The sequence below is a fragment of the Marmota marmota genome, unplaced genomic scaffold (assembly GCF_001458135.2).
Source record: "Marmota marmota marmota unplaced genomic scaffold, marMar, whole genome shotgun sequence".
NCBI classification, from domain to species: Eukaryota; Metazoa; Chordata; class Mammalia; order Rodentia; family Sciuridae; genus Marmota; species Marmota marmota.
The window spans coordinates 16,504,605-16,531,742 of NW_025999880.1; the positions used below are offsets into that span (position 1 = coordinate 16,504,605).

Sequence of the window (27,138 nt, forward strand, 5' to 3'; positions counted from 1 at the left end):
GGGGGGGGGCGGGCGGCGGCTGGGGTTGTGGCTCAGCAGTAGAACACTCTCCTAGAACACAACAAAAAAAAGTAGTGAGTTCCATCCAAGGAAGGGGAGTTGGTGCTTTCTGTGTCAGAGGCTTAATGTTTGATAAAAAGGGATGCAGTTGAGAGCCAGTCATTCCTAACTCATACACTGTGAAGGTCTTTTATTTGGTAATAAATATATCTGATAAGCTTATGCAGAGTCCCAGTATTGACATGCCTCCCCTGTCTACTGGTTTTAATAATCACAGTGTCTTTGTAGTGTGATTCATGTTTGTTTTGTGTGTGGGTTTTTGAAGAGAATTCTGCCTACTGTCACGTTTTCTGAGGTTTACATAGGCAAAAGCTTTGTCTCAGAAGGCAGTCTTTTGGGTTTCTTTTCTCTCTTACCCATTCTGGAGCCAGAATCCCGAGTTTGTGACAGAATCCTCTGTTTGTGACATCCCAGCCCCCCCACTGTAGCTCATGGTGATGTCACAAATGAAGAATTATGATCCTGGCAGGGGAAACAGATGAACTTGGAAGAAACAAAGATCTTCTTTGCCTGCAGCTGTCCCTAGTGGGGACGTGGGGAGTTGGGGGGTGGAAAGTGAAGCATTGAACCTCCAACTGACACTCCCCATGATGAGTAGAGCCAGCTCTGCACAGACCGTTGTTCTTGTGAAGGCAAAAGGGTGTGGCTGCTGAAATTTTTACTGACTTCTTTATACTCTCCTCTTTTTTCTTGAGGGGGAAAAAGCACCACCACTCTACTTAATACCTAAATGTTCATTATTGTTTTAGAATTTCCAGTAAAGTAATCTAGGCCACTGGAGGAGAGACATGCCTGTTACTGCTATGTTGCTGCCCTAGAAAGTTTGGTGAACATAGTGTTGACCTGCTGCCCATGTTTTTTAATTTCTTCTCCTCTCCTCTCTTTTCTTGTAATACTGGGAATTGAACCCAGTGCCTTGTGGATGCTGAATTAGATCCCCAACCCTTAATTTCAGTTTTTTAATTGATACCATTCATGGTTCAAAAACTAGAAAGTATAAAAAAGTATTCAGGATGAGTGTCCCTTTAAACTTGCCTTCTGTTTGCCCCATTCTCTCCCCAGTCAGTTATCTATTGCTCTCCGCCTCCCAGTGCTGGGTGGGGATCAAGTCCAGGGCTTTGCACATGCTAATCAAGTGCTCTACCACTCAGCTAAGCCCCCAACCCCTATCCATTATTCTTGGGTCTCCTTTTTGTTTTTGTTGGTGGTGTTCAGTATCAAACCCAGGGACTTGTGCATGCCCATCAGATGGTCTGCCACTGAGCTACATCCTAAGCTCTTCTACTTTTTTTTTTAAATTATTGATGTACCTTTATTTTTTATTTATTTATATGTGGTGGGATCGAACCCAGTGCCTCACACATGCTAGCAAGCGCTTTGCCACTGAGCCACAACCCCAGTCCCTCTCCTACATTTTTGTTGTACATAAATTCTTAGTTTTCTTCTTTTTTTGCATGAAAGGTATTGTGTTATTCACAATTCTCTACCTTTTTTCCCCATTGAGTAGCTCTTAGAAATCTTTCCATAGTAGTACATGGAAAATTTCATTCTCTTTCAGAACTCCATAGTATGCCATTATATGAATGTTTGTGTTGATGTAATTTGAGTTATCTCTATTTGTAACTTTTCAGACTGCATCTATCTTGATGGCTATAATCAAGTTCTTGGAGGGAATGGGAATCCCTTAATTCTAGATTTCTTCTTTGAGTCAATTTTTCTCAGGGAGAATCTTCCAGAAATAGCAGCTATGCCAAAAATGAAAGCTAAGAGAACAAACTTATAAAAACAGAAAAGAGGAATATATTGAGACCCTTTATGAGGCTGGAAGAGTAAATTAATCCCAGCTTAATTGTGTGTGTGTGTGTGTGTGTGTGTGTGTGTGAGAGAGAGAGAGAGAGAGAGAGATAGGGAGAGACTGGAGATTGAACCCAGGACCTCAAACATGCTGGGCAAACACTACCATTGAGCTTCATCCCCAGCCTTTTTTTATTTTGAGAAAGGGTCTCACTAAGTTGCTTGGGTCCTTGAAAAGTTTTGGGGATTCAATAAATTGCTGAGCCTGGCCTCAAACTTGTGATCCTCCTACCTCAGCCTCCCTGATCACTAGGTTTACAGGTGTGAGCCACAGTCTCCAGCTAGATTATTATTGCTGTTCCTTGTTTTGTGGTTGATAGGCTAAGCCTGATGAATTATACAAAGTAGTAAATAATTATATTTGTGAGGAAAAAGTGGCTTTTGGTCAAAGTCACTTTGGGTTTGGATTCACTGGAGGCAGCTTAGCATAGTGAGTATAGATTCTGGAGTCTTAGGATATCTTTAAAACTGACTCCTATTTTTAATCATCTACTAGCTTTGGTAACCTTGAACATTAGCTCTCTGTTTCTTAACTGTCTTACCATTAAAGTAAAGATTATGATACTAACATACTTTATAAAATTATGAGGAGCCAGGAGTGGTGACGCATGCTTATAATCCCAGTGACTTGGGAGGCTGAGGAGGAAGATCACAAATTTGAGACCAGCCTCAGCAATTTAGCAATGTCCTAAGCAATTTAGTGGGACCCTGTCTCAAACTAAAAAACAAAATAGGGTTGGGGATGTTGCCCAGTAGCAAAGCACCTCTAGGTTCAATCCCCAATACCCTCCCCCCCAAAAAAAATTGTAAGGATAAAACGGGTTAATATGTAAAGTGCTCAGTAAATGTTTGCTATTGTCATCATTTGGATTAACTGCTCTCCTCTTTTCAATATTTTGATTGAATGAATTAGGTATGTTTTTAAAACTTCAAGCTGGCTAGGGGTGTAGCTTAGTGGTAGAGTGCTTGCCAAGCAAATGTGGGTTCAGTCTCCAGCATCACAAAAGAAAAATAAATAAACTTTGATATTACTTTTTTGCTCAACAGTGGATCCTGGGAACTTCTTTGAGCTTTTAATATGTTGCTGTGATTAAACTATAAAGTTAAAGACATTTCTAGAGTCTAAGATGAAGGGCCTTATTTACTTTCTTCTTCCCTATAGGTTGTTTTCTGCATGGACCGTGCCCTAGAATTTGCCCCTGCTTGCCATCGCTTCAAAATCCTCAAAGCAGAATGTTTAGCAATGCTGGGTCGATATCCAGAAGCACAGTCTGTAGCCAGGTATGCAGTGAGGCCATTTCAGAATTGAGCTGCCAGATACTACTGAACTGATGCTGGCTGGTTGCTCTTTATAACAGGAATTGTGGATATGTCAGCTAGGGCTGATCAGACCTTCCTGGGACATAAAGCCAAAGATTAGACCAAATTAGAAAATCCATAAAGTATATAGGGTATAGTAGTATAACAGGTATTTGAGCTGGGTATGTGAAAGAACAAATTGTATTATGTGAATTTTGGGGTTTGCTTTGTTTTAACATAATCCTTTTCCTTCTACTCCAGGGGTTGGCAAACTCTATAAAGGCCAGATAGTGAATATTTGTCTTTGCAGGCCATAAGGTCTCTGAAAGGACTTATCTATCGTAGTACAGAAGCAGCCATAGATAATAGATGCATGAATAGGTACAGCTATGTTCCAGTAAAATTTTATTTATGAAAGTCAGTGGCACTGAAAGGACATAAAACCCAACTATTTTTTATTTTTTAGTTACCAGTGGGTTTTCTACTTTATTTATTTATTTATTTGTGGGGCTGAGGATTGAACTCAGGGCCTCAAACATTTCCAGGCTACTGCTCTACCGCTGAGCTACAACCCCAGTCCTAAAACCCAACTCTTTAATCTTTTTATTTTTTTAAGTAATTTTTCTTGACAATTAAAAAAAAAAAAGTCAAGGGGCTGGGGATGTAGCTCAGCTGGTAGACTGCTTGCCTTGCATGCACAAGGTCCTGGGTTCAATCCCCAGCATCACAAAAAAAAAAAAAAAAAGCCAGTGGCAGTGGGGCTGGGGTATGTAGAACACATGTTTATCTTGGCGTGCACAAGGCCCTGGGTTTAATCCCCATTACAACAAAAGGAGGAGGGGGGGAAGCAGGAAAAGAACACAGTGGTAGAAAGGATTTGCCTTCTGTCGCCTTTAGTTTGCTAACTCCTGTTCTAGTTTAAAAAGAATTGTGAGACAGAAATGCATTGATGCTGGGCACAGTAGTGCATGCCTGTAATACCAACGATTCTGGAGGCTAAGACAGAAGGATTGCAAGTTTGAGGCCAGCCTCAGCAATTTAATGAGGCCCTAAGCAATTCAGTGAGAATTTGTCTCAAAATAAAAAGGGCTGGGGATGTAGCTCAGTGGTTAAATACCCCTGAGTTTAGTCCCCAGTATCCCAGGGGGGAAAAAAAAATGCATTGGGCTGGGATGTAGCTCAGTGGTAGTGTTTGCCCAGTGTGTGTAAGACTTACGGTTTAATCCCAGCACCACCACCAAAAAAAAAAAAAAGTGTGAGAGTTGTATTAAAGATGAATACAAACTGGGTATGGTGGCACACCTGTAATTTGGAAGGCTGAGGCAAGGGGATCATGAGTTCAAAGTCAGCAGCTTAGCAATGCCCGAAGCAACTCAGTGAGACCCTGTCTCTAAATAAAATATTAAAAAAGGGCTGAGGATGTGGCTCAGTGTTGATTGAGCACCCCTGGATTCAATCTCTGGCACCAGCCCCCCCCCCAAAAAAAAAAAGAATATGGTGGTCTATTTGGCAAGATTTGGGGAGAGTTCTTGGGAATCTTGACTACATTTAAAATTTTAGGGTGTGTGTGTGTGTGTGTGTGTGTGCGCACGCGTGCGCAAGGCAGACTTACTTCTGACAGAATGAAGTGCTATAGAATCTAGCTAGCAAGCAAGCCTGGGTGGGCAGTCCACCTATTTATATACCTAATACAGGGCTGCTCTTCATCCTGATTGGAGGTCTCAGGGATACAGTCTACACAATTGGCTAATTTTAAAATTAGGGCAGGCAAAGGGAAGGACTATAATTAAAATGGCTACAATTGAATCCACTTAAGGCTGAATACTCTATTTTGAAAATGGACCACCAGACTTTGTTACTCACATTAAAATATTTCCAGTTCAAGGGCTGGGGTTGTAGCTCAGTGGTAGAGCGCTCGCCTCGCATGTGCAAGGCCCTGTGTTTGATCCTCAGCACCAAATAAATAAATAAATAGAATAAAGTTATTGTGTCCAACTACAAAATATAAATATAAAAAATATTTCCAGTTCGATAATAACAACTTTACATTTTAATACGTTTAATAATAGATATGTGATAAGGAAAAAAATGGCCACAAATTGTAGTAAATGGTCAGGATATTCCAAACCACAGCTAAACGTGACTCTTTCTGGCTTTTGCAGTGACATTTTACGAATGGATTCCACCAATGCAGATGCTCTGTATGTACGGGGTCTTTGCCTTTATTATGAAGATTGTATTGAGAAGGCGGTTCAGTTTTTTGTACAGGCTCTCAGGATGGCTCCTGACCATGAGAAGGCTTGCATTGCTTGCAGAGTAAGTTCTAGGCATGCTAATCTGGATGGGAAAGAAAACTTCCTTTCACTTTTTAGATGGTTGGAGTAGATGTTTAAATCACAAGGAATGTGATAGCCCCTCTTACTGCTTTATAAGGATGCTTGATCTTTTCATAGAAATTATTTCAGGACTACTTTTATTTACTTAAAGGTAAGTTTGATTATATGGGTCAGATCCTTTTAACAAGTTTAGTTTTGTTTTGTTCCTTTTCTCCTTAATAAAGAAGTTAGTAATTCTTGGCAGGCGTGGTGGCGCATGCCTGTAATCCCAGTGGCTCAGGAAGCCGAGGCAGGAGGATCATGAGTTCAAAGTCAGCCTCAGCAAAAAGTGAGGCACTAAGCAACTCAGTGAGACCTTGTGTCTAAATAAAATATAGTATAGGGCTGGGGATGTGGCTCAATGGTTGAGTGCCCCTGGGTTCAATCCCCGGTACCCCATGAAAAAATAATTCTTTTTTTTTTTTTTTTTTAATTAGTAACTCTTACTCTGGGAAATTTAAACCTGGGCAACAGTTCTCACTAGTGGTGTTTTTCAAATCTTGGTTTACCCTGTGCATTGTACTGGAAGCACCAGTGAGCAACAAGTAGTCTAAGCGGTAGCCATAGGGGTTGTTGTGGGATGCTAAACCCTGGGATCCAAAAATTGAGACTAGATTCTGTCCTCACTGTGCAGTGATCAGAGGTTTTCTGGCTGTGAACTGACCTCGCCTTGTTCATCTCTAGAATGCGAAAGCACTCAAAGCAAAGAAAGAAGATGGAAATAAAGCATTTAAGGAAGGAAATTACAAGCTAGCATATGAACTGTACACAGAAGCCCTCGGGATAGACCCCAACAATATAAAAACAAATGCTAAACTCTACTGTAATCGGGGTACGGTTAATTCCAAGGTAAGTACTTGGTCTAGGTCTTGGGACATATGAAGATATATATAAATATTTATTTTTTAGTTGTAGTTGGGCATAATACCTTTATTTCTTATTTATTTATATGTGGTGCTGAGGATTGAACTCAGGGCCTCGCACGTGCTAGGCAAGCACTCTACCGCTGAGCCACAACCCCAGCCCCTGGAGATATTTTTAAGGGCTATCAAAGAGATCTTAGGAAATCTGCCCAATAAGGGTAAACCAGCTGAAAGAGGGAAGGGTGTTTTGGAAAAGTATCTCAGCTTGTTAGGAAAGGCAAGCTTTTATCTTTTCAGTCGAATTTAGAGGTACTTTAAAAACAGTTTGGGAGGATATTCCCACCTGTTCTTTCTCAAGGTATCTTTCCTTCAGGAAGAGAATGGCTAGGGGTTTGGGATAATTTTAAGCAAGTATTACTGCTTCTTTTTGCTTAAGCAAGAGATCATTTATTTTTTTAGGAATGATTTGGAGGAAATGGGAGTATGAAGTAGTAGATTTTTCCTCTACTGTGACTCTGGTAACCATGTATGATTGAAAATGACCTGAGTATTCCTGAGGCCCTTTACAGCATAAGTAGGCGTCTTGCTCTTGGTAGACTTCTAGTAGTTTAAAATTGCAGTCATAGGGGGATGGGGTTGTGGCTCAGAGGTAGAGCACTTCCCTGGCATGTGAGGCACTAGGTTTGATTCCCAGCACCATAGATAGATAGATAGATAGATAGATAGATAGATAGATAGATAAATAAAATAAAGGTCCATTGATAACTAAAAAAAAAAATTTTAAACTGTAGTCATAGCTGGGTGCAGTGGCATGGCATACACCTGTAATCTCAGTGACACAGGAGGCCGGGGCAGGAGGATTCCAAGTTCAAAGCCAGCCTGAGCAATTTAGTGAGACCCTAAGCAACTTACCAAGACCCTGTCTCAAAAAGTAAAACTGGTTGGGGATTAATCACTCAGTGATTAAGCACCTCTGGGTTCAATCTCCAATATCAAAAAAAAGGAGGGGCTGGGGATGTAACTCGGTGCCCCTGGGTTCTATCCCCAGTACCACCAAAAACAACAACAACAACAACAAAAAAAAAAAAAACACAGTCATTCCCTCTTTTTTCTATTGGCCTCTGAAAAAGTGGAGGGCAGGAACCATCCCTCCTGTATTCCATGTTTTGGTTGGATACTGATGTGGAGTGGTAGAGGTGGTTTATCATTTCAGATGACTACTTGGTTTGCATCACATAGTAATGAAACCAATTCCAAATTTGGTATCCTTAACCTTCTGAAATAATGGCTTTTTCAGTGACCAAGAATACTTATTCGGGCTGGGGATGTGGCTCAAGTGGTAGCGCGCTCGCATGGCATGCGTGCGGCCCGGGTTCGATCCTCAGCACCACATACAAAAAAAAAAAAAGATGTTGTGACCGCCGATAACTGGAAAATTAATATTAAAAAAATTCTCTAAAAAAAAAAAAGAATACTTATTCACAAACAAGACCTACTGTGACAGTTAGGGGTCCGGCATTGAGTTGTACTGTTAGAATTTTTAAGCCATGCTCACAGCTTTTGGGCTCCCTTGGTCACCAAAGATGTGAAGTATGACTGCTCTCTCTCTCCTGAAGCTTAGGAAACTAGATGATGCAATAGAAGACTGCACACATGCAGTGAAGCTCGATGACACATATATAAAAGCCTACTTGAGAAGAGCTCAGTGGTAAGTGCTTCTGGAGGGTGGGGGAAGAGGGAGTTGCCCCTGGCCTACCAGGGGCATTGCATTGTGGATGATGAAGCAGACCCGGGGATGTTGTGAGGTCATTTGGTCCTTCCCCCTGCCTCTAGGTGGGATTGTTCCAGCCCTAGACTATCTTTATAGACCTCCAGCGGAGGAGATTGCACAAGCTCCCTCAGTCTCCCATGCCTGTGTCTAACGCCCCTCACGGTCAGTAAGTTTCTTCTGATGCCTGACCCAAATTCCTTTTTGTTAAAAGTTTAAATCCATTTCCTTTGGAGAGTTTATTTTGTATTGTACACTTTTGCTCTAACTTAGCACAGTGCTTGGCACATAGGTGCTCACCCATTAAATGTTTTGTTGAAATGAATGTGTGGTGCTTGGAAGAGAGGAATAAAAGTATCTCTCAGAGACAGTTGAAGATTGTATTTACCCTGTTTGTTCTGGTTGAGGGAAAATAATCTTAGGGTTGAAAGGGGCTTAATCTGGCTCAGTCTCTCAGCAGTATAAGGAACCTCCTTTTGAAATATCCTTGATGGGTAGTCTGCTGGGTGTTTTAAGCAGAGAGGACTCCCTGACAAGGTGATTTATGAACCTAGATTATGCCTGCCAGGTCCAGTGCCCTCATTTGTCCCAGAGGCTGGGTGCTTTCTGGCTTTCTTCTGCATCTTGTTGTGAACCCACCAGAGGCTAGGATAAACCTCTCAGAAATTATTTCGTCTGCCTGGGTATGGTGGTACATGCCTGTTAATCCCAGCAACTTGGGAGGCTGAGGCAAGAGGATCATAAGTTCAAGGCCAACTTCAGCAACTTAGCGAGACCCTGTCTCAAAAAGTAAAAAGAACTGGGGGTGTCGCTCAGTAGTTAAGTGCCCCTGGGTTCAATCCCCAGGACCAAATAAATAAATAAAATCATTTTTTCTTGCATCATATTATTCCCTAAGCAGAGAAGAATTTCTGTCTTTAAAGAGTCTAAAGGGAGACATTTTTGTTTTATGCCAGTCTTCCAACACCTACTCCATTCCTTATTATAAACTGTCAGATCCAAAGAACAGGTGCTGTTGTGATGCCTCATGAGTCACTATTTTAACTTCCCCTTGTCGTCACTGGTACAGGATGCCTTGCAGACTACCTCCCTTTCATTTTCCCAAAATTGTTGCACTTAAAATAAGAAAACTGATGCCACTTGTGTGTGTGTGGCGGGGTGGGTGTTAATGAATTTTTAAGTGGATGACTAAGTCCAAAAGTCTGTAATTCCATGGATTTAGAGACTGTAAAAACCAGCCTCATTGCATCTTCTGCATTCTGGTGGCAGACAAAAAGTGTCCTTTGACCCAACAAAAGAGTTGTTTTAACAGACACAAAATTCTTTATACAGGAAGTTGTTCACTGCATTTTAATGTAAAATAGTGAAAAAGAAAAGGAGAATATCTAGTGGGAAGGGGTTGGATGGATAGTTGACTCTGTATTGACCCAAGGTAGTGCTTTACAGTGTTTGAATAGGGAATGGAAGGAGAGTGGTGAATTCTTGATTTGTTAGAGAATGAAATGAAGGATTATTTTCTTCTTTGTATGTATACATACAATAATAAGAAATCGGGTATCACTTTGATCAGATAGCTCCTTATCTTTGAGGTAGAACTGTCCTTGGAGTGGCTTTGCCTTTGAGATTTTACCTTGGGGAGAGCATGCACTATTGGCACAGTTGCTGCTTGACAGCAAACCCCTCCATCAGCTGGGATTGTTTGGGCATAACTAAAATTAGCTCAGGCTAAAACTTTACCAGAGGCCTAACCATTATCCCATTCTGTCTCAGTTTACCCTTAAGTTGGGGAGATGCTAGATGTTTGCTACATACCTGATCATAAGTGAGAGTTCTCTCTTTTCCGCTAAAGGCTTATTTACTTTTCTACTTTTTCCCCACATTTAAAAAACTTTAAATATGAGGTTATTATTGAATTTTTAAAAGTGTGACATAAAACGTAAATCACTGTAGTATGACTGTTCAATATATTATGTCTGGGCCTAAAAAGGTCATCAGGGTTACTTATTTGTCAGAGTACTCTACACCCAAGACTGTCAGTTCTCAGTTTTCTTTTACTTTTATTTCAAATTATATTACACTTCATTCTGCAAATTGTTTCTTTGAGCTCTTTAAGTAGCATTTATACCGTTTTCGCCAATCATTGGGCGTTTGTTGTTTTTGTTTGATAGTTTGTATATAGGACTGAGGATTGAATCCAGAGTGCTCTGCCACTGAGGTATATCCTCAGCCTTTTTATTTTTAATTTTGAGACAGGAGCTCACTAAGTTGCTTAGGGTTTCAGCCTCCTGAGTAACTGAGATCATTGGTGTGTGCCAACATACTTAGCATGGCTTTGATTTTTTAAGGTCTTGAATCAAGATGTTTCCTGAAAATCAGAGATGCCTAAGATGTTGAGCTCTTTTGGCCAGCCATGTTGTTATGAGGTTCCCTGCCCTGGCCTCCAAGGCGAGTGGAGGTCTTCCGTGATTGCAAGTGCTTGGGTAGTAGTAGTACATGTCTCTTGTCGAGCAGCACAAATTGCACTGCATGATTTCTTCCCTATGCCCAGCTGCTGGTGTGTCTCTGGAACAACTGCCACAGTCTGTTAGATTGAGAGGCGAGTCTTGGTGCTGGTGACCTTATCAGGACATGGAAAATGCCCCTTGCTTCCATGAAAAAGATAAAAGAGCTGGCAGTCTGCCTATTAAGTTAGATTCATCCCATCGAGGCCCGGAGGCCCTTCTTTTCTTGTGTGCTATTGAAGTAGAAGCAAACTTGTGTTTAGAGTTTCCTTTTCTGTCACTTGACTTCCATCTCTCAGATTGACTGGTGTTATGGAAGCATTTGTCAGCAGCTATCACCTTGGACTTGATCCTACTAGTGGCTCACTAATCCCACTTCTGCCCTGGATAAGAGCTAGCCCTGCATGTTTATGGCACGAAGATTTCAAAGCTCTTTCATATTCTTTTTTTCCTCACTTGGATACTTTCTCATGTGTGTTTTAGCTCTGAGTAATCAACTGGGCCTTCTCCTTGCCTTTCCTACAGCAATCCATCTGCCTCTTGGGTGGCTCTGTATCATGAGGACCTTTTCCCCTTGATTACTCTCCACTCAGAGCAGAGCATCACTTTGCTGGTTGGGTGCAAGTGCCATGAGGCCTCTCAATTTTTTCTCTGAGGAACTGATAGCTAATTTTTTTTTTTTTTTTTTTTTTAGATTAAGGACTCTCTGTTTCATGAAGTATCTTGCCAAAGTGTGTGTCTCTTGCTTGAGCCATGCCTTTTCCCCTAGAGACTATTGCTATCTATGTCTGAGCACTATTGCCCTGTACTTCCTTCTCAGTTACATGGACACAGAGCAGTATGAAGAAGCAGTGCGGGACTATGAAAAAGTGTATCAGACGGAGAAAACAAAAGGTAACCTGGTACAGAGCATTTGTTTCTTTGTCAACTATGTGGTCTTATTTATAGGCCCTAAAACACAGACATAAGGCTGTTTGATTCCTGCCTCAGGGGCTGTATGTGGAGCTTACTTTAACCTCCACCAGGAGGAAGTGAACAGAGGTCCTTCCTGGTTGGGGGCTTGGGCACTTATGTTTTGGTCCCAACCCTTCCTTGTCACTTTCACTTCTTTTTCTGTGTGGTGAAGCTATTGTGAGGAACCTAAGTTTGAGATTTCTCTTTTTCTTTTTTTTAATATTTATTTTTTAGTTTTAGGTAGACACAATATCTTTATTTTACATTTATGTGTGCTGAGGATTGAACCCAGTGCTTCTTGCTTGCTAGGCGAGCACTCTACCACTGAGCCACTACCCTAGCCCAGTTTGAGATTTTTCTTAGTTTCCAAAAGAAAACATCCTAAAACCCCTGGTATAATTAAGTCTTCTATTTCCAAGGCAGCTGGGCTGGGACTTGGAAAGGGAAACCAGAATCACATTTGTCTATTGATGCCACATGTCTCCCTTTAGAACACAAACAGCTCCTAAAAAATGCACAACTGGAACTGAAGAAGAGTAAGAGGAAAGATTACTACAAGATTCTGGGAGTGGACAAGAATGCCTCTGAGGATGAGATCAAGAAAGCATATCGGAAACGGGCCTTGATGCACCATCCAGGTTAGAGCTTGTGGGAGAGGGGCATGCTGGGAAGAACCCTACAGGCAGGCACACAACCTTGCTCCGTCCTGGGGGCACCTTGAGAGGGTCTTCAGTAGAAATAAGGGGGTTCCAGAACCAGAGTCCAAAATCAGAAATGATGAAGTGGTCTTTTCTTTTAAACTTTGTTTTCTTGAGACTTTAATTTCATCTGAGTTTTGTTCCTTTTAGATCGGCACAGTGGAGCCAGTGCCGAGGTTCAGAAAGAAGAGGAGAAGAAGTTCAAGGAAGTTGGAGAGGCCTTTACCATCCTTTCTGATCCCAAGAAAAAAACTCGTTATGACAGTGGACAGGACCTGGATGAAGAGGGCATGAATATGGGTGGTGAGTTGATTGGGGCATCTGGGATGCATCTAACACCTGTGGAACGTTGACAGCTTTCTAAAGATGCTCCAGAGGGAGAGTCTATATGTAATCAGTTCATGACAACACAGTAATTTGTCAGTCTTCCCTTGATGAGTACCTATGTTTCAGGCACTGTGTTGAGCCCTGCAGATGAATTAGGTTGGTTCTCTAATGTCTAGGAACCCACTGTCTAGGAGGTCACAAATGGATGGATCCTGGGCCTAATCTGATCCTTAGTCTAAGCAGAATAATAAACATAGACTCAAACAAAAGCAATCAAGTACAGCAGTTCACAGGGTGCAGGGTGGGCTCTAAGGGGGTGGTGAGCACTAGCAAGGAAAGGCTTGGAAGTATAGAAAGTGACCCCTTCAGGGATCTGTAAGGGGCTTGGTCTGGAGGATGTAAGGATAGGGTACTAGAGACAGGCAGTGAGTGTAAGAGCAGCAAGTAGCTGGATCAGATCTCAGAGGGCTACAAGGGTTATATGCAGTAAGGAATAGCCTAATGTTATCTCCCCCCCACCCCACTGCAAAGTATGTGCTGTTATTTGTGTGTGTCATACATTCCTGTAAACCCTCAGATCTTAATTCCCAAAAAAGACTTAGCATGAAGAAAAGTACAGCTTTTGTCAGTGTGACTGAAGGGCTTGATCAGAGATAACAGTGGTACTGAACTGCCCATAGCACACAGACCACATTCTGTGCTACCAGCTCTTTGTCTTCCATTAAGAAAGTCTATTGTAATTTAAAATCAGAATGATGATGCTATGTAGATAATCCTGAATCCTCTCAAGTCAAGGTTGGTGTGTGCGTGTGTTGCTGTTTACCAGTAATAAACATGTTGCTCTGCCCTGAAGTTGAGAGGATCTAAGCAGTCAAAAGCTATTGAAGTAGTGGGGTTGTGGCTCAGCAGCAGAGCACTCGCCTTACATGTGCAAGCTCTGGGATCGATCCTCAGTACCACATTAAAAATAAATAATTAAATAAAATAAAGGTATTGTGTCCAACTACAATTAAAAAATAAATATTAAAAAAAAAAAAAAGACAGCCATTGAAGTAGGGCTGGGATTGTGGCTCAGTGGTAGAGCACTTGCCTAGCATGCGTGAGGCACTGGCTTTGATTCTTAGCACAGCATATAAAGATACATTGACAGCTTAAAAAAAAAAAGCTATTGAAAGCTTTTAATTAGAAGTACTGTGGGCTAGATTTAGGCTCTAGAAATTTACATGTGGTGGTAGTGAGGAGGGGGGTGAAGGAGGATAGAGATTGAAGGAAGACGTGTAAGTAGTAAAGGTATGGAGAGCACAAATGGCAGATGGTGGCAGACTCAGCAGGAGTTGGTTGCTGATCAGCTGTGTTTGGGAGATGGAAAGGATGTAAATTGAGAGTGACTTTGCTATAGATGACTCAGGGGACCATTCACTGAGCCAGGACACCCGGTATAGAGGAGGGTGTCACAGATCTTGCTCTTAAATTTATTTGGATAGCATTGAAGTGATACATTTTAGCCCTTTCAGTAGCAGCCCTAGCATTGTAGGGGGCTGTGTTAAGTGCAAATGGCATCTTAAGTTGCTCAACGAGACTGCCTGTGGAGTAGGTTGAGGCAGAGAAAGCTTTCCCTCTGGATCTCACTTGGAAGGGGATGGGAACATGTCCTTGGAGCAAGAACAGGCACTATGTTTTGCATGGGGTGGGCAGATTTGCCAATCTTTAGGCTGAGGTGTTGGGAAAGGAAGGAAATGATACTTTAAAAGTATGACTTGGAGACCTGTGCTCAGGGTCATAAGTTCCTTTTCAGATCCTTCTAATTTTTCCCCATTTTGTCCCTTCTATGTTTCTTGCCAGATTTTGATGCAAACAATATCTTCAAGGCATTCTTTGGAGGTCCTGGGGGCTTCAGCTTTGAAGGTGGGTATGCCTGCTGCCCTCAGAAGTTCCCAGTTTACAAGCCAGCAATTAGGCAGCTCTTTGGATCAGAAGTGCCCAAGAGTGGGGGCAGTTGAATCCTGCAGGACGTCTATCCACACAGGTGTTGCTGAGGGAGAGAGATTGGTTCTCAGACACATCTTTCCTTGGGACTATTAGCAACACATCTCTGCAGGATCAGAGAGGAAGTTGCCTTGTACCAAGGCTTCACTGCAAGAGTAGAAGTGTTCAGAAGCTATATGCATAAAATGGGCTCACAAATGGGGTGTGACTCAGTGGCAGGGCATTTGCCTGGCATTGGTGGTGAGGCCCTGGATTCCATCCCCAGCACTGCATGTACATAAAGAAAATGCATTCACATGTTCCTCTGGCACCCTGGGGCTGGGCGATTTTAAATTCTTAGAGTTTCTTTGTTTGAGTTTGAAGCAACCCTTGAAGACTTTTTCCATTATCAGAGAAGTGATCTTCCCTAGAAAGTCCACAGAGCTAACTAACAAGCCCTTCTTTTCCCTTTCAGCCTCTGGTCCAGGGAATTTCTTCTTTCAGTTTGGCTAATGAAGGGCAACCACCAGAACCCAGAAAATGCAGACTCACTCAGTTCAACCTCGAATGTGGACACAATTCACCTCCTTCCTTCATCAAGTCTCTGTGTACTTAGAGCAGTTTCGTTTTCTCAGTTGGATGCCTGTGTCTGTGAGTGTGGTGAAGGAAAGGGAGCCAACGCCCAAGATTGGGGAGGGGAGGGAGGTAGGGGGTGGACAGGGAGGCAGCTTGTGAATTTTTGTTGTACTGTTTAACTTTATTAAAAAAGGAAAAAAAAAAAAGAAGAAAATAAAATGTTTTGACCCTTTCTGGCCCTTTGCTTTGGCAGCTGCTTTATGTCCCTCCACAGCCTATAGGCCATAGCTGAGCCACCAGCGTGGAACTGACCTTGACACAGACTTGAGGTCCTGCAAGCTGACATAAGGGCTTGGGTACCCCAAGCCTGGTAGCAGATGGTGCTGCTGGGTTCTGCCTAGTGGTGGTTATGGGGAAGTGAGTTCAGAATGCATGCTCATCTTATAATGAGATGGCCAGAAGTCACTAGAAGCTGTGTATGTCTAGAACACAGGAGTGTAGGTGGTGTTAACCTGGGTCATGTGGTTCACACAGGCGCTCTCAGTTCTTCTTAGACATGGAAATGAGAATAAAACCTGCCTCCTAACCTCCAGACTCTCAAGTGGGTCAGGCAACTCCCAGGCCTCATCTCTGGCGTTAGACTCACATGGTTGGAAATACCATTCTTAACAACTGCCCTTGGCCTTCTGCATTGGTCCCCTTTCTGGTGTGAACACAGGCTGAGGAGAAGCAGCAGTATGTGTCGCACTGTTCAGTCCAGCTTCCTGTTGAGGTGAGAAGCCTCAGGAGTTCTAGGCAAACATGAGAGGCTTGACTGAAGCTTATTTTTGGTGCTCTGATAGTCTCAATGGCCAGGGAGAGGCCTTGAGCCAGAGAAAAGACTTGATTTCTTTTCTAAGCTCTGCCTTTACCCCCTTTGGTGCATGGGACAGTAGTGAAGTGATGGCTGAGTTAGGCCTGCGAAGTTTCCCATGAACTAAGCTGTAGGAGACTACTGAGTGTTAAATCATCCCTTGTGTTTTAAAGTAGCAGTGACTTGAAGGTGGACTCTCCTAGAGAACTGGGGAAAACCCATACTAGGAACATTGGCTCTTGCAGAGAGATCTGATCAGACTGGTCTTGGGACACCTGTGGGCCTGATGCCCTAGTTAATGGAGGACAAGAGCTTTTGTGCTCCACATCTCTCCTGGTCAACCCCCACGTTCTGTACGAGTCTGAGGCCAGCCTCTCTCCTTTCTGCCTCCTCATGAAAGCCAACACTGTTCAGTTGCCCAGCCTTACCACAGCTGTGCCCAGCCAGCAGCGGGGAGACAGGACCGATGGCCCCAAGCTGTGGGACAAAGCCAGTCCTAATATACCCAGCCCTGGATGCAGGAAAGACTGAGCTGGGCATAGAAGGGTGAGAGAGACTGCACACAGCTAGGATTAACATGATTTATTTCATTATCAGTCTTACAAGTTGACGAGGCTGGGCAAAACCCGGATAGTAACTTAAATCCAAAATACTCTGTTGAGTGACAACCTGATTAGCAAGGTCCTGTTATTGAGCAGAGGGCAGTGGAAGGCACTCCAGGAACCAGAGCCCATGGAGCAGTGTTAAAACCCCTCAGAGGCAGCAGGTGGGGTTTGCCTGGCCAACTAGAGGTCCCCTCCATTGGCTCTTGGTACCCAGTAGCCTCCTTTAGAGAAGGCTCAAAGGCCTCCAGAGGCACCAGGGAGGCAAGATGGACTGGGCCCAGCAAGGCTGGAGCTCTCCCCTGCTGTGTCTCTGGCCTCTATCTATCTCCTTGGCTATGCAGCAGAGCCACACCACTGGGAAGGACAGCCAACTCAACCCCTTCCTGGAGTGGGACCAGGAGGCAGGCTGGGAGGTGGCGGCTGCTACTGAATCAGTTATCAAACTGTTACCTAGTTATAGGGTAAAGGAGACAGGGACTTAGGACCAAAGGTGGGAGGTAAACCCCTTTTTCTACCCTGGCAAATAATCCCAGGGGTTACAATGATTAAGAAATGGGATCAAAACCCAGGGGCCCAGGGCACTCTTATGCCTCCCAGGTGCTGTGCTGCAAGTTCTGAGCCACCTTTTACATAAAATTCCTGTTCACTTGCTTTTATTAAAAGAAAAAAAGAAAAAAGCCCAGGGATCCTCCCTCCTGTGGCAATGGGCCCCAGACTACAGCCCCACTGCCTTTGGTCCTTTGTTAGCAGGGCCTGGGCTGGGGGCAGGGCTTGCCAGTTCCTGGAGGTGGGGCAAGGTGGGGTTCTGACTGGCTCCAGCCTTATCAGCTTTGATCCATTGATTCCTGAATGGTGTCAATCCACCCACCTTGTGTTGAGACTTGGTGTGTTAGAGGGGAAGAGGGCAGACAGCAAGGGAGAGGCAGTTATTTTACAAGTTTTTTAAAAAGTTATATGTAAGTTAACTTTGAGTAAAAAAAAAAAAATCTTACCACATGGAGCACATGTAGCCCTCTCCTCCCCCTCCCTTCTAAAGAGTGAGGAGCATATTGTGGCACAAACCCTCAGATGATGATGCAGGACTGCAAGGCGCCCCCCTTCCGGCTGCCATGAGTGGGCACAGGTTTACCCTTCCCGTAGTATCCTGTGAAGATGGCCTTGACCTCCATCTTCTTGGCCAGACTTAGCATCCAGCGCCCACTGCCCAAGGAGTAGAGTTTGCCCCGGGTAAGCTCACCCACCTCCTCACCACGGCTGCCCCCCTTCTCCTGCCGTACAATCTCTAAGAGGTCAATGCCGGTCTGCACGGCCTCCACGTCGGCCGCACAGCCAAGGGTGATATGAGCGCGGCTCCCCCGGGGCAGGTTGTCAGAGGACAGCTTGTCCACATCATCTGGCCACAACAGCAGCTCCTGCTCACTCAACTCCACCCGGGCCCCAGCCGTCTTGGGTGTCACAAAGAGGGCAGAGATGGTTAATGTGAAGGCCTTGCCGTAAGATTTCTTCACCACCTAGGGAGAGTGAGAAAGAGGAGCCCAAGCTAGAGGGACAGCTGACCAAGGGTGGGTTACTCCTGGAGGAAAGGTCAGCTTAGCAGATGTGATCACAGCTGAGTGGAGGTCTGCATATCTGCCACAGATGTGTGCAGCTGCAGCGTGTGGCAAGCAGGGTGCAGGCTGACAACCACAAGGTACTCAGAGGCAGGAGAGCAGGGGTAGAACCAGACTGGTGTGCAGACCTTGTCCCTGCTCACCAGTTTCAGGGCTTTGAGGGAGCTGTTGAGCCTCTCAGTTTATCCACCTGTAAACCACATAATACTAGAAGATACCTCAGGGTTAATGTGAGGACTAAAGGAGTGACCAGGTGCAGAGCCAGGGTCCAGGTGCACAGAACGTGCCATTGCTCTTCCAATTCGCCTCTGTCTAGGCTTAGGCTACACCATGGGGCAGTGATCAAAATCTGTTCTGTGTACTGTGGTTTCCACCTACTATACATCAGAGTATATCTGATTTCTTTAAGAAACTTCATTTCATCCATCTGACCTGACCATAAAATCTAGTTTGCTCACAAGCCTCTGTTCCAACACTGTCTGGCATGTAATAGGTGCTTAATAAATAAGGCTGAATGAACAAATGGTTAGATATGGTAATGATAACTTATATATTCAGTCATTCTATGCTATTCAGTTAACTATGCTAGGGTTCTGGAAACACAGGGGTGAACAAAATTAAGAACTCCTGGCCCCCAGCTGCCATCTGAGTAAGAAGACACCAGAAAGCAAACATATAAAATAGTTATGTTAGTCTGGGCAGGGAAGCGGGAGAAGAACAGGGATCAGGGAAGGTCTGACAGAGAGGGTGACAGTAGAGGAAATGGGGAACCAAGTTGTGCAGATCTGGGTGACACATCTGGTGTTTCAGGATCACCGTATCTGGCTGTGGGTGTGCAGTGCTATCTGTGTGGTGGTGAAGGATCTAGTACTCCTAAGCCAATGAACTTTACCACGCTAAGCCATTCTCTCTCTCTCTCTGGGGCAAGGCCAGGCCTCAGACGTAGACAAGAGCCTCAGTGCACCAGGCTACCTGGGACACAGGACTCTTAGCCATTAGGACTTAACATGGGTTCCCCATGAATCCACAGAAGGAAAAGACTCATGGGTAGGCCTCAGGGACAAATGCACAGGCGAGCTCTTAAGAACTGGTACCTGAGGTCTACAGACTAAGCTTAGGAACAGAGAACTGAAGGAGGGGAGGCCATTTTTCTCTAGCTGCTGTCTGGGTCTACTCCCTGCCTGGTCACACTGCAGCCCTGTCCCCCTGGGGAAAACTCACATCCTGCTGACCGTAGTCCTCGGCCCCTGCGGCCTTTCCGTATTGACAGAACTTGGTTGTGCAGTGCAGCACGCCAGGGGGTCTCTTCCCAAAGTAGGTGATCAGATCGATCTTCTCTTTGTGCTCATCCCCCGAGATAACTGCTGGACAGAGAGGGAGTAGTCAGGGCAGCAGAGCATACCAACACCCACCAGGGAGGCCCGGGGGGACAAAGCTCCATTCCGCATAAATTCTAACAGTCCACTACAATTCATTCATTCTTGAGTTGGTCAAAGTCATGCTAACTTTAGAGCTATAAAAAGTACTTAAGGGCTGGGGATGTGGCTCAGTGGTACAGCACTTGCCACATGAGTAATGCCCTGGGTTTGACCCCTGGCACCACAAGAAGAAAAACAGTGTTTAAATTCCCTCTTTTTATACCACGCAGAGCTTTACATCTCTTCCCCCCCAAAATAAGGCATCTAAAACTCGGGGAAAGCAGCACAGGCCAAAGAACGCAGATCCACCAACAGCACGCCTAGCAGGGGAAAGCCATGAAAAATGGGGTGGGAAAAAAAGAGGGTTAGGAACACTATGGTACACTGGAGAGGGCCAGAGTAGACACAAACATCTGCCGCTGCGAGCCACTGGGCCTGGGCCAAGAGGTTGACCCTCCTCTATCAGTCCACCACAATGATGAGGGTCACCATACACCCCAATTTCCTCAGGACCCTGAGTAACAGTAGGACCCCATTTCACCCAGGGGCTCACTTATAGAGCAGTTATTTGGTGCCCATAACAGCATACCCTGCGGGCTGGTTGGGAGGAGACTTTGCAAAGGGGCTAGGGCAGGAAGGGTCCCTGGGTATAGCAGGATAACATGGCTGGCAGACACCACGAAGGGTGAGTTCATTTCCAGGCTCCAAGCTTTGTGGCTATCCTCAGAGTCATGACCTTTAGCCTGCTGGTTCCTAGAGGTTAATCCCTGTGGGCACTGTCACCCTCCATGGGGGTAAAGACCTCTATTCTGAGAGCAGGTCTTATTCCCTGATCATGACATTTCTTTTGCCAAATCCTGGACAGAAAAGCATTCCAGTTTTTATAGTACCAGCAGCTTCAAGCCACAGCCATGCCCAAGCAGGACCTCAGCCCTGCCTCTCCTGGTTCTCCCTGAAGCTCCTCCAGGGAACAAGGCCAACTCTTGCCAGGGCTAGTGCAGGCATGTTTCCTGACAGGATCCAAGCTTTAGGAGCCCAGAATAAAGTTCTTTGAGAACCCAACACAGACACAGAGCACCCACCTCTGATCAGTAAGGGCTAAGTAAAGAAACAGGTTATTTCAAGCATACAGAGGATCTAAAATTGAGGCGAAGGTTGTATCAGAATTGGTTTAAAGTCACAGATAGATTATTGGGTGACACAGCCCTAGTAGGCCACTGAAGAAGAATGAGGCCCACTTAGACCCTTTCCTATCCCAAACCTACCCTATCACTAGACCTGAGAGCCCTTGCGAGGACAGAACCCTGCTGGCACGGCCAAGGTCCAGGGCTCCAGGTAACAAATCCCATATCCCTTCTGGGCCTGTTTCTCTTCCATCTGGAAAGCAAAGGATTTGGGACTAGGTGTGAGACTTGGTTCTCTGGAGCCATAAGATGTCACAGAGGTTTGGGGTGCACAAGGTGACCCTGGATGATGTGGACAGGTAAGTCATAACAGTCCTAGTTATAATTTTTTTTGCAGCTTAGGATTCCATGTAAAATCTTGTTTTGGAACACGGTTCTGCTGTTAAAAACGAATTTGACAACCCTGAACCAGATTCTCTCTCAGGTTACATTACATGATGGTATTTCCTGTTAAAACCTACATCCAAGACAGGGGCTGTGTCCAGATCCAGGAGGGACTGGGGGAAACAGAGGAAAGGTGCTCTGGACAGTGCCTCCCACCGTATTTTCACCCTGCATCTACTATGTGTGTGTGTGTGTGATGTATGTGTGTGCGTGTGTGTTTGTAAGAATAGGATTTTTTTCAAGTGTGAACAGAAACAGAACTCCTGCAGGGCAACAGGGGACCCAAGAGGGGTTGCCCTGTTCTACTTCTGTTCCCACCCAAGCTACTCTGTTAAGTGCCCACTTGCTTCTGGCTGGTCCAGGGCAGCTTCCATCTGCCTTCCCCATCTCACCCGACCCTCTGAGTGGGGCTTATGAACAAGGAGATCTGCGCGGAGTTGAGCATCCCTGCCTCCCCGCCTCTGTCCCCCATGCCACCTACAGTGTCGCAGCTCCTTCTTGAAGGCCTTGTGGTTCCCCAGCTCCTCCAGGAAGACCTGGCCAACTTTTCGGAGGATCTCAGAACTCTTACTGGTCAGGAACCAGCCGAAGTAGAGTGGCAGGAAGTCCTTCTCCAGCCCAGGCTTCAGCTTCTTCAGATCATCGGCCGACAGCTGCCACTGGTTCTTCTCTTTGAGCTGGGTACAGTCCAGCCGCCACGCCGTCTTGGGCTCCACCAGCACCACCTGGTACTGGTACTGGTCGGCCAATTCAAAGAGCTGCTCCAGGCGCTCTGGCTCGTGGTTGGTGTCGTCTAGCACGAGCACTCTGATGTTTCGGCGGCAGTAGGCAGCCAGGTCCTCGTCCAGCCGCTTGTACTCCTCGGAGAAGGCTCCGCGGGCACCAGGCGTGATCTTGTAGGCATCGGCAGACACCATCTTGGTGCCATCGTGGTATTTATCCACAATGACCCGGGACAGCGTGGACTTGCCACTCCCTGGCAGCCCTCGCAGGATGAAGAGCGTCTTGCACTCGTGCAGTGCGGCCACCGTATCCTCATCCTGAAGGAAGGGAAACTGCAGCTCGGGCTTGTCCTTGGCCCCGGAGGATGACATCTTTCGAAAGAAGATCTTGGGCAGGAATGTGTGGCTCTTTCGGGAGATGCTTCTGTTCTGTGTAAGGAGGGAAGGGATGTCAGCCCAGGTCTCCTGCAGCCAGCCCAGCAGCCCCTTGTCTCTAGCCTAGGTCTAGAGAGAAGCCCCAGCTCAGGAATCTCTGGGCCTGACTTGAAGCACCCTTGGGTGGTGGGTGCCTTCCCCAGGCAGACCAGTGGTGGCCTTTTTCTCCCTTTAGGTCTGTGTGGCACAAGAGGGAGCCTGTCTGACGCTCCCTAACCTCTTACTCTCCTGGCCTCAAGGATCATCCACTGCTGCCTCTCTGAAAGGGACACTTGGTGGAAGTGCATGCAGGGGAGGCCGGGGCCTGTGCTTCCAGGCCTGGCCCTAACTTTTATATTCCTGGCACCTCTTAAGGATGTTCCCTTTGGAGGTTGGGGACTCTGTCTGGGCAAAGACACAGCTGCCCTGGCTGTGTGTGTGCAAAAAAGAGTGTGGGGGTGGAGGAGGGTCACCCAAAGACCGCCTCCCTTCCCCCAACAATGGCAGCAACAGATAATACTCTCTTGTCTGGTATGGGGGGACAATGGTCCCACAGAGGGCTAGTGGGGGGCAGGGCAGGAAAGCACTGGACAAAGGGCCTCATTCACCGCCTACCATCTCCTCCTCTGCCCTCTCGCAGGCCCCCTACAAAGTCGAGGTCTTTGTGCCTGCTCTAGGACTAGGAGGCACAAGACACCTGTGTTCAGGATCTAGCTCTGCCCTCCATTTTGCTGTGTGCCAGCAGCACCTCTCTGAGCCTCTTCTTTTCCTGTTTGCTAAAAGCAACAAGTGACTAACAGTTTTCACTGTAAATATCTTCTCCGCACTGGCTCTGCCTCCCATCTGCATCTTGAGAGAGATTAGGTGGCCTACTATTCCATCAGAAGGGTACTGCCGCAATCTTGGGGCTCGTGGATCCTCTAACCCAGACCCAGGTCCACCCTCCAGCTGGGTGTCTCCGGGAAGCAGCAGTTGGGGCCTTTCCCAAATTCTTTCCTCCTAAATATCACCGTTTCTCTTCTCCATGGGCGTGCGCGTTCCCCCAAGCTTCCTCCTACCTTCGGGCTGCCCTGGAGTCACCAGAAAGCTGGAACTCAACTCCGGAACTTCGAGTCCTCATTTGCATAGCACATCCTCCCAAGAATCCTCAAATACTCTCGCTTTCCGTTACGATACCACCCTCCCCCCCCCCCCCCCCCCCCCCCCCCCCCCCCCCCCCCCCCCCCCNCGTCCCGCCTTTGCAGGCACTAGCTCTCCGGAGCCACCCGCCTGCGCGAGGGACACGGCGTCTCGCGGTGACCCACCCCAGGCCCGGCCGCTTTACATAGCCCGGGGGCGGGGCTGCGGCCGACCCTCTGCGCAGGCGCCGCTAATCGAAACTCAAACCACCCTCGGCACCGGGAAGGAGCTCCAGGCCCTGCCTCGCGCAGCTGCACACCTGGGCTGCACCTGCGCCCCCGGGAGCCACCGATCGGCCTCTTCTGCTTAAACATGTTAAGGATTAATTCTTCTCTTTCTTTCTTTCATTTTCTTTTGCTGGGATGTGAACCCAGGGCCTGGTGCATGCTCTATCACTGAGCTACGTCCTCAGCCCCCATTAATGATTAATTCTTGTACTAGGGTCCTAATCACCTTTCCCCAGCAGCCCCATGGGATTAGGATTCAGTGAGAGAGATAGGGTCTAAACTGCAGAATAGGATCCTGTCTTTAAAATTTGATATTTATCGTGCGCCTTTGCATTTATTCATTGATTTTTGCAACAGTTCTTTAAAACTTGATCTGTGCGGTTGGGGTGTAGCTTAATGGTAGAGCTACTTGACTAGTATACAGGAAGCCTTGGGTACCATCTCCAGCACCGCAATCAATCATAATAAAAATTTTAAGTGGGGAGCTGGGGCTGTAGCTCAGTGGTAGAGCCTTTACCTAGCATGTGTGAGGCACTGGGTTCGATCATCAGCACCACATAAAAATAGATATAATTTTTAAAAAATATTTATTTTTTGGCTGGGCACAATATCTTTTTTTTTTTAAAGAGAGAGAGAGAGAGAGAGAGAGAGAGAGAGAGAGAGAAGAGACAGAGAGAGAGAGAATTTTTTAATATTTATTTTTTAGTTTTCGGCGGACACAACATCTTTGTTTGTACGTGGTGTTGAGGATCGAACCCGGGCCGCACGCATGCCAGGCGAGCGTGCTACCACTTGAGCCACATCCCCAGCCCTAGGCACAATATCTTTATTTTATTTATTTTTATGTGGTGTTGAGGATCAAATCCAGGTCCTTGCACATGCTAGGCGAGCACTCTACCACTGAGCCACAACCCCAGCCCATAAAAAATTTTATTTTATTTATTTATTTTTAATTTTTATTGTTGGTTGTTCAAAACATTACATAGTTCTTGATATATCATATTTCACACTTTGATTCAAGTGGGTTATGAACTCCCATTTATACCCCGTATACAGATTGCAGAATCACATCAGTTACACATCCACTCTTTTACATATTGCCATACTAGTGTCTGTTGTATTTTGCTGCCTTTCCTATCCTCTGCTATCCCCCCTCAAAAAATTTTTTTAAATGGAAAAAAAAAAGAAATTGTCTAGTTTTTGGTCACTGCGGTAAATTTTGCAACCACCTCACGTTTCCTGAACATAGTCCTGGCTCCTTTTCAGCAAAAGTCAGCCTCATCCCTGACCCAGGACTACCGTGGTAAAGGAATTACCCTCTTTGGCCAACTGCTAGGCCGCCACCTCCCCAGTAAAGCCATTGAATGCTTGGATTTTTTAGAGTTTCTTTGCACTCATAATTCTCAGGTCAATCCTGGAGGCAGGTTCCTTATTGTACAGAGGAGGAAACAAGCTTTAGTGGCCTGATTTACTTGATTGGACCACCCAGAGGTGGCAGAGGTGGAGTCCCTCTGCAGCACCTACTCCCAGGCTCCCCTGCTATTCTGTGGCAGAAGCCATCTCTCTTCCTCTGGGTCCTTAGAGCAACCACCAGCACCAGCGTTCCCTTCGTTCCTTTCATTCTGCTTTGGGGCCTAGTCAGCCCACAGTATGATTGCTGATGATGGCTGAGGCCTTTCCAGCCAACACTGATCCTTCCTGTGGTGTGGTCTTCCAGTCCTGCACTCAGTAGGTCCTTGCTGGGCGAACCAGGGGCTAGGAGCTGGGTAGACACACCACTACTCCCAGGCCGTTCTCTTTTCCTTCTCCCTTAAAACTTTCTGGTTTCCAGTCTAGCACAGTGGCACAACCCGGGAGGTTGTGGCAGGAGGATCGCTAGTTCAAGCCCAGCCTCAGCAAGGCCTTAAACAACTTATTGAGACCCTGTCTCAAAATTAAAAATAAAAAAGGGTTGGGGACATAGCTCAGTGGTAAAGTGTCCCTGGGTTCAATCCCTAGTACCAAAGAATAATAACGACTATAACTTTCTGGGTTCCCTGGAGCTCACCTGCTTCTTCACCTGTCTGAGATCACCTTTCTCATTTCTTCCATGAGGCTCTTCTGAAAATGGGTGGGAGTGAGGGGGCAAAATGATATTTAGGGTTTGCAAAAGTGAAAGATACATATTTAATGAGAAATTAGTGATAGAAAGAGGTAGAGGTGACCTGTGGGAACCTGTTTCCCATTCCCCCCCCCCCCATCAAAAACACATCTCAGCTTGAAAATCCAGTTAAGAGGAGTCGTGGCCCTCGAGCACCAGCCTCCTGCTAATGCCTGGTAAGGCAGGCTTCACTCTACTCCTTTTCCATTTCTTCGGCAATTTTTGTTTCCTCCGCTTTCACTTCTTCTTTTTCTTCTGTTTCCCCGGGTTCTTTCTCTCCTGAACTTACTTCGGAAACTCTTTTCTCCAGTCTTTCTGAGGCCTTTGTGCTTAATTCTCCGGAAATCTCTTGGTCTAATTCTGAAGGCCGCCTGTAAATTTCCCTGGACTCTCTCCTGTCCACCTCCAGCAGCGTCCTGCCCTCCGACACTCTCCTGGAATCTTCCCTGAAGCTTCTTCTGGCTTTCTCTGCCTTCTGTCTCTGAGAATCGTCCTTGAATTCCTCATCCTCTGTGTCTCTGTCGCTCTCCCCTTGCTCCCTTTCCCAGCTCTTCATCACCTTCTTGGTGTCCTCCCTCCCTTTCTTCCCTTCCTTCTCCTTCGCCTCCACTGCTCTGTCTTCATTCAGGGCAGGGGCCTCTTCTGAAAAACAGCACAAAGAAGGGAAGAGAGGTGAAGGCCTGGTCATCACTACGTCTGTGGAGGCCTTTGCTCCTGAGAGAAAAGCCCCGAGACTGTTTTCACATGCTCCTTCCCTTGGTGTTGATGGAGCCCTTCCCAAAAGGAGGAAAGGGGACCATCACTCCTTGATCACGCCACCCCACGTGGCAGCATGTGAGGGGCCAACACCCTTCCAACAGGAAACTGCACAGTGTTGGAATCTGCAGTCAAAGGACTCCAGACCCGCAAAAGAAAATCACACGATGGTCACTGCAAGTACAGAAGAGTCGAGCTGAATGTAGGATGGTCCAACCCAAGAGCCTGTGTTCTCTTCCCTCCCTTCCCTGTGGAAAGTAGCCTAGGTGCTGGGAAATGGCAGCAGATTCTTTTCTCCACTATCCTCCTTCAGCCATATTCTCTTTGTCTCTGGGAAGTGTGTGTGTGTGTGTGTGTGTGTGTGTGTATATATATATATATATATATTTTTTTTTTTTTTTTTTTT

At 45.8% G+C, this 27,138-nt stretch overlaps 3 protein-coding genes across 9 annotated transcripts in view; 1 reads left to right on the forward strand and 2 right to left on the reverse strand.

The window, feature by feature from the left end:
- Positions 1 to 15,472, forward strand: part of Dnajc7 (DnaJ heat shock protein family (Hsp40) member C7) — a 34,169-nt gene extending 18,697 nt beyond the window's left edge. For all 5 annotated transcript variants that reach the window (XM_015495705.2, XM_015495706.2, XM_048791368.1 and 2 more), the window contains 9 exons: positions 3,077 to 3,195; positions 5,376 to 5,529; positions 6,273 to 6,437; positions 8,068 to 8,159; positions 11,541 to 11,614; positions 12,166 to 12,312; positions 12,523 to 12,675; positions 14,542 to 14,604; positions 15,140 to 15,472. In XM_015495705.2, the coding sequence (XP_015351191.1) occupies positions 3,077 to 3,195; positions 5,376 to 5,529; positions 6,273 to 6,437; positions 8,068 to 8,159; positions 11,541 to 11,614; positions 12,166 to 12,312; positions 12,523 to 12,675; positions 14,542 to 14,604; positions 15,140 to 15,177 (1,005 nt within the window). In that variant the 3' untranslated portion in view covers positions 15,178 to 15,472. The remainder of the gene's footprint in view (positions 1 to 3,076; positions 3,196 to 5,375; positions 5,530 to 6,272; positions 6,438 to 8,067; positions 8,160 to 11,540; positions 11,615 to 12,165; positions 12,313 to 12,522; positions 12,676 to 14,541; positions 14,605 to 15,139) is intronic.
- Positions 15,473 to 16,660: 1,188 nt separating this feature from the next.
- LOC107150579 (2',3'-cyclic nucleotide 3' phosphodiesterase) lies at positions 16,661 to 23,617 on the reverse strand. Its single transcript, XM_015495708.2, has 4 exons — positions 23,489 to 23,617; positions 21,776 to 22,445; positions 19,530 to 19,669; positions 16,661 to 18,209 (listed from the first exon to the last, which is right to left on the reverse strand). The coding sequence occupies exons 2-4, from the start codon at positions 22,386 to 22,388 to the stop codon at positions 17,763 to 17,765; spliced, it is 1,200 nt and encodes a 399-aa protein (XP_015351194.1). The 5' UTR covers positions 22,389 to 22,445; positions 23,489 to 23,617; the 3' UTR covers positions 16,661 to 17,762.
- A 1,432-nt stretch (positions 23,618 to 25,049) lies between these two features.
- Positions 25,050 to 27,138, reverse strand: part of Odad4 (outer dynein arm docking complex subunit 4) — a 26,634-nt gene continuing 24,545 nt past the window's right edge. For all 3 annotated transcript variants that reach the window (XM_015495712.2, XM_015495711.2, XM_048791437.1), the window contains exon 12: positions 25,050 to 26,618. In XM_015495712.2, the coding sequence (XP_015351198.1) occupies positions 26,170 to 26,618 (449 nt within the window). In that variant the 3' untranslated portion in view covers positions 25,050 to 26,169. The remainder of the gene's footprint in view (positions 26,619 to 27,138) is intronic.

Bases quoted from the DNA above. Each gene is read 5' to 3' on its own strand.
- LOC107150579 (XM_015495708.2), bottom strand. From the start codon at position 22,388: ATGTCATCCTCCGGGGCCAAGGACAAGCCCGAGCTGCAGTTTCCCTTC. The intron at 19,670-21,775 runs GTAGGTGGCATG...TCTGTCCAGCAG, and splicing joins CAAGAAGGAGCTGCGACACT to TTATCTCGGGGGATGAGCAC. The intron at 18,210-19,529 runs GTGAGTTTTCCC...CACTCTCCCTAG, and splicing joins AGGACTACGGTCAGCAGGAT to GTGGTGAAGAAATCTTACGG.